This window comes from Aspergillus brasiliensis (genome assembly GCF_001889945.1).
Source record: "Aspergillus brasiliensis CBS 101740 unplaced genomic scaffold ASPBRscaffold_11, whole genome shotgun sequence".
In the NCBI taxonomy this organism is placed as follows: Eukaryota; Fungi; Ascomycota; class Eurotiomycetes; order Eurotiales; family Aspergillaceae; genus Aspergillus; species Aspergillus brasiliensis.
The window spans coordinates 928,878-934,877 of NW_027137452.1; the positions used below are offsets into that span (position 1 = coordinate 928,878).

The 6,000-nt window shown below is 50.8% G+C and overlaps 2 protein-coding genes across 2 annotated transcripts; both read left to right on the plus strand.

Annotated features, from left to right (window-relative positions):
• Positions 1–384: 384 nt before the first annotated feature.
• ASPBRDRAFT_46434 (uncharacterized protein) lies at positions 385–1,042 on the plus strand. Its single transcript, XM_067625642.1, has 2 exons — positions 385–516; positions 575–1,042. The coding sequence occupies exon 2, from the start codon at positions 606–608 to the stop codon at positions 771–773; it is 168 nt and encodes a 55-aa protein (XP_067476394.1). The 5' UTR covers positions 385–516; positions 575–605; the 3' UTR covers positions 774–1,042.
• A 2,921-nt stretch (positions 1,043–3,963) lies between these two features.
• Positions 3,964–5,387, plus strand: ASPBRDRAFT_57676 (uncharacterized protein; the record flags this gene model as incomplete). Its single annotated transcript, XM_067627780.1, has 2 exons — positions 3,964–4,992; positions 5,067–5,387. 2 exons carry the CDS (start codon positions 3,964–3,966, stop codon positions 5,385–5,387), a joined length of 1,350 nt encoding a protein of 449 aa, XP_067476395.1.
• Between the last annotated feature and the right edge of the window lie 613 nt (positions 5,388–6,000).

Genomic DNA, 6,000 nt, shown 5'->3' on the forward strand with positions numbered 1-6,000 from the left:
GCGGGCTCTCCTTTCGGTTTAGTTCGAAACACCTCGACGCGATCATTTTCTCTTCTAGTAGTTATATCTACTACTACTAACTAGTGATCTTGATAATTTGCTCAACTATTATCTTGTTGACTGGCCTCGTCATCATCCATCATCCTTCTTCTTGGCTTGGAAAGCTGACTTTACATTATTAATCAACTGTCACTTATCTGCGAAGGATTAATTATGATTCATATTCTGTCTGACATGAGCTCATCTAAACCTAGTTCACTATAAGTACGGAAGTCGTAGTAGATAGTATCTGAACGGACGCCTGATGTGTATCTAGGACGCAGGGAGGTTTCCAGTAATTTCTACTAATGTGGGAACTAGTTACTTTTCTGTAGTACTAACTAACCAGATCATAACTATTACTATAATTATTGCTCTCATTATTAATCAATCATTGAGGGTGACGATCCCTCACATAGATACCTCTTCTCGGCAATCGGAAGGGTCCCCCGGCACCCGAGTCAGTCTGCCGGTCACCTTTCCGCCAAAGTCAGTCAGCCAACGATTCAGACGATTTCAGCCAAAGTGGGCTTACCGGTGGGTTTGCCGCTGGCTCGGAACCAACGATGGAGTTAAGCCTGCTGCTTGTTGCTGACTTGCTGCTGCTCTGCTGCTGCTCATTGCTGCAAGTGGCAGCCACAATTTCCCAGCTCAAAGTTGCACGATCGCTCTTTTTTCCCCTTCCGCGTGCTTTTTCCGGCCGTGACCTCTGGTTGGTCCTCATCTTCCCTTGAAACCATCCTCTTGGGCAGAGCTTGGACCCGAGTCACACCTGATGCCGACCGTGTGCGATCTGTCAGATCTGATGGGTACCGGTTCTCCCCCTTCTCGTGTAGTTTCCAAGTGGCATTCCGAGACCTTTTCGTTTCGCCTTTTGCCCTCTGCTTCTGAATTCCCCTTTTTCTTTTTTCCTTTTGTTTGATCTTCAATCAACTTTTTGCTCCATTTTGCTCCATTTTCCGTCACACCGCTTGGGCCTCAATCACCACTAACACCCCCGCTCCCCATCCATCTCCCACATCTTCTCCTCCAAGCAACAGCCCAACGACTATTTAGGCCACCAGCTGACGGCTCAGGACTATCAATTCCAGGCAACGACCTTCACTTATCTGACCAATAATGGCCATCTTCTTATCCACCAACAGTCGCTGCTCGGTCTAGCCCTTCTCTGCACGGTTCGCCTCCACTCCCAAGCTCCCAAGCTCCCAAGCTTCCCATCTGCTCATTGCTGTGAACTAAGGATTTTCCTCCTTTTTTCTTCACCATATAAAGATGCTACTGGATTGACGTTACAATTTCCTCTATTATTTCAACCTTCTTCCCAGGGTTGAATGTGCTACTTTCGGGCATACATTCGGGGAAACTGAGCAAAAGACGACAATGCACTGCATCGTCTACACCGGACAAACTTCAGAATGCGGGGTTTGAATCGAGTGTCCACCAGGTAATTAGCGCCAGTCCTGGATCTGTGCATATGCTCTCCAACTGGGATGTTGAGTATAGCAGCGGCAGTCTCGGGCAAATTCTTGCGCACTTTGCGGTCAGCTCAGGCAGCTACGCAAAGTGCAGGGTGGCTCGTAATCTTTCTCTCGCTCCGTTTTTTCCTCCTCAGAGTTCCTCAGTATCTATCTACTGTGGCTTATCTCATGCCCAGTGGCATCCTGCATTTGGACGCAAAATTGCGATGCCAACCTGCACGTTGCTCGGTGAATGTGCCTAGTTGGCACTAGCCCCAAGTATGCCCGGTCACTCTAGGCCAGGGTCCGCGGTCTTTCGCACCGCTTCAGTTCAACCACTACTATTTCCACGATCCAGCCTATCCGGCTGCTAGCCACTGGCCATTAGTTTTCCGTTGCCCTTTCATGTTCTTGGCATGAATCAGCTCTGCGGTCACCGGTGACACGATCCGGTCTTTTTGGAACAATTCACCTGGCGTTATACCCTCGTGTCGATGTGATGGCTTGCCATATTTCGAATTGACATATCTCATCAATTCACATCATCTGACGGAATAGTATGCGCTCTGTAAGTATGGCGGGTGATGTCCTGGCCGTGAATCAGCCAGATCCACGTGTGCGACGAATGGCATAGTCTGGTCGTGTAGCCGGGTCTCCAACAAGACTGTCTGCCCGTCGATGTTATTCCTCTGCCAACGTTGCATTGACCAAAAATCCCTGCTTCCCTTCCACATCGGATAGCACGGCTATATGCATAACCTGCAGGGTAGTCCCCCACAATGGCGTTCCTCTTCCGCCATCCGTTGCCGGTTCAGCCCCAACCAACCCCCAGTGGTCGTGTCTACGAAACTGGATTTTGCTCTTGTGTGGGACACATGCATGGTGGGTATTCTATAACAGGGAACAAACCATTTTGTGTCGTTGTCATCCGATCTAGTGGCCCATTGAGATGAGGAGGATCGGATCGGTGCAATAATAAGTACAGAGTATGCCTTCAGATGCATGGAGTTGGATGTGCTGGGGCCAGCTGCTCACAGACCAACGAAGCTGCATCTAGTGCTGTCAATCACGAACCCTTCTCGCTCACCAAATGCTACTAGCTTGTTGCTAGCTTGTCTCTGAGGTGGATCGACACGAGGTTAGTCCAGCTACACATTGCCCACAAACAAGCATCGGTCAAGTATGAACCTACTATGTACAGTAAGTTGCCCTGCTACGCTTCTAGCCTCCCATTAGGCCTACCAAAAATGTTCATGGTGGCTGGCCTTGGCCCTAGCGATTCAGACCGGACAGGAGGCTACGGTGTAGATTTGCAGACTGCCGCTTGGCAGGACTCGTTATTGTAGACATATTCATTTCACGGATGTTGATCTGTAAGCAGCGGTCCATGGAGGTATCTCGCGGCAAAATGCCTCATTCATACAGACAGATGACAGTAGTCTTAATGGATGGTAGTAGCTTGTAGTAATGAGGCCAGATACGGGCTAGGCACTTCATTCTGGTCACGGCTGGCTCTGGAGCAAGCCGTAAGGAAATGCAGCTCATTCTATAGTCAGATACTTTCAGGAAGCTGGGGTACTTCGTGTTGGTTGCTATCTGCTTGGTTGTTGTCCGTGAGTGAACCTTGTTGGTTACAGATCACGATATCACGCTAGTCATTGCCCGTATCTGAGTCTCATGGCGATGCCACCCGTAATCTGGCTATGATACCCCACACGGTGACTCGATTCAACAGGGTTCCAAGCAGACACTGGGTCTTCGTAGATCGCAAGATCAGATTAGTGACTCAAGCTCGCGGTGGATAGCATCAATCGGATCTCCTGATCGTCGCAGCAGCTGATAGCGGCGTGATTGCTATATAAGCCGGATTCTGGATTAGCGCTGCTTTAATATAGATCAACCCTACGGCCCCTTGCATAGTCTGAGATCAGGTAGACTAGAGCCTAGCAAGGGAGATATTGAAGCTTAGTTAGATTTGATCACTGGTTGAGAGGGGACGATGCGAATAAGGTTCCCGTGACTCGATCCGCTTTTGCTCCTCCATCTTCTTCCCGACTCAACAACTTCTTTCCAACTATCCTCCATGTCCCCCTTTGTTCAATTCATCCCCTTCATCGAGGTCAGTCTCTCATCGCAAGGCCTTCCTCTCTCACCTGACTATGGTCTTCGTAATGATCGCCGTCGACTGATTCCGCTGCTCTTGGCGCCCGCGATCCATGCGGCCATCGCGGACTCCCAGCTGACCCGCGCTGCCTCTCTCACCTGATATAACCTCGTCCATCTGTCGCCTCGTTTGTCGTCATCGTCCCTCCCAACACCGGCTTAAAATGGCCTCTTTAATTAAGGTCGCGAACCTTGGGCATACCTCCCGCGAAACCCACCCATCACCTCGACATACCATAGCAGTTTACCCCCCGGCCTCCTTATCCGCGTTCCCCTCTGATGGAGATCCGACAACGATATCGCAATGGGTATTCGGGATGACCGCGACGAAGGGGAAACACCAACCTTCACCATGGCACACCCTACAATGGCCATGGTGACAATTGATCGTCCCGCCGCTCCAGCGCCGGATTCTTCGTCACCCCTAAAACCAGCCGCCCAAGCTAAGCAACCCTCCGACCCGACAACCACCCCGGACCCCAACCTTGTCAACCCGCGTCTGCTCGTGAATGGAGCTTGCGTCTACGAGCGACACCTTCCAGGCGATGCGTACATCACTGCACACGTGCAGCGCCTTCAGCACGGGTTCTACGCCAGCCCCGCCGTGTCCAACCAAGACCACAACCACGTGGACTTCCTCGGTATCACCTTCGTCTTCCACTCGCCCAATACTCTCTCACATCGCTTTAAAGCCGCCACCATTCGGGCCTCTGTTCATGGCGCAAGGGAGCAGTCATCGTCGAGCCCCCGGGCCCGCCATCCCCGCTTCCTCATGCATGCCCCGCACCTCCTCTACGGCGCCGTATCCCCTGAAACCCTACAATGGAACTACAGCCTCAGCGGCTCGCTTGGAGTCGCTGATCTCCCTCTCATCGCGAGTCTCTCACCCAGCGGTGGCATGAACGGACGTTATAAGCGATATGAGATGATGCGGATTCAAGGGTCGGTGCGATCGCTGAAAAGCCCGCGCGGTCGAGCCTTCGACGTGGAGGGCGGCGAGATCGTGTGGACCCTTGAGGAGAACAACCTGCAGCGATCGGGCCTGCCGCGCGAGTTCACCTTCGCCATGCTAATCTCGAAACCGCGCGCGGAGAGCCGGGTCCAGTTTGCGCTGGACATCGACCCAGTCGTCCAATGCTGGTGGGCGAGCTACCCGGGGCCCCTGCTAGCCCTACCGCGATACAAGCCCGTGCGTCGACGGCCGGTGGATTTTCGGACAGAAGTGGGCCAGCGTTTCGAGCCCCTCACGGCAGATAAGGGGTTCAACTTTGCGGCCCTAGAAAGCTCTTTTGATGATTATGTTCATATGCCGGGGCGGAAGTTTTCGTCTGGCGTACGTGTTACCCCAATTCCCCTATGAGGTTGGAATCATTCAGAGGAATATATATTCACTTTGGGGTTTTCTAGATCTCCCCGGACGGCGGAATCGCACAAGACGACAACGAAGTCCGACGCGACGTGACCCGCGATTGGACGATGATCGAACCGTTGCGTGGAGTGCCCAAGATCCCCGCCTTGCTGCCGGGCAAATCGGGACTCAACCTCAACCAGCCCATTCCTGCCATACCGGGATTCGACCCGGGAAGTTTCACCATGCGATTACTGTTGGATAATGCACATGGGTCAAGCAGCAAGTACGCGCATGTGACATCGGAAGTGACAAACGTACGGAACGGGCAGCGAACGGAGCGACGAATGGAGCGACGAAGCAAGGGAAATACTAAATAGCATTTTAGCATGGAGTTGGCGGGGGTGTCTATGTCTGTTCGTTTGGTCTTTGTTAGCAATTAGCATGATACCCAGCATACTAGACTGGATTGAATAGGATTTAGGGTGAACGTGAATTAAAGTCTAGATATAACTACTAACTCAAAGATGATTGGATCAGACCTGGTTCGACAGACCTTTAACAGATACCCTAAACCATTGTATCACCATCATTTATATAGTACGAGAAGTAGTAAGGTCATAAAATGATCATCTACATACAATTCCATGATCATGTAAGTAGTAAAACACATCATACTTGACTCTCCACACTGCAGTCTGGATTGAAAGGCTGTGTGGCAGGAGGAATATTTATACATTCAACAACTCTACCATTCAACCACCACTACTATACTCACTACTACAGCAAAAGTAATCTCAACCTACAAGACTAACAGTCCCCCTACACTATCTCACATTTCTTCACCTGCTTACTACTTACTACTAAAGAAAACCAGGGTAAATAGAAAAGGTGGGAGTATCAACAAAACAGAATCGGTAATCCCATTACAGTATCGTGTATACCAGTATCGTCACGTAAGATTCTTAGTAAGAAAGTAGTGACGTAACACTC

Excerpts from the sequence above, each read along its gene's own strand:
- ASPBRDRAFT_46434 (XM_067625642.1), top strand. The coding sequence starts at position 606 with ATGGAGTTAAGCCTGCTGCTTGTTGCTGACTTGCTGCTGCTCTGCTGC.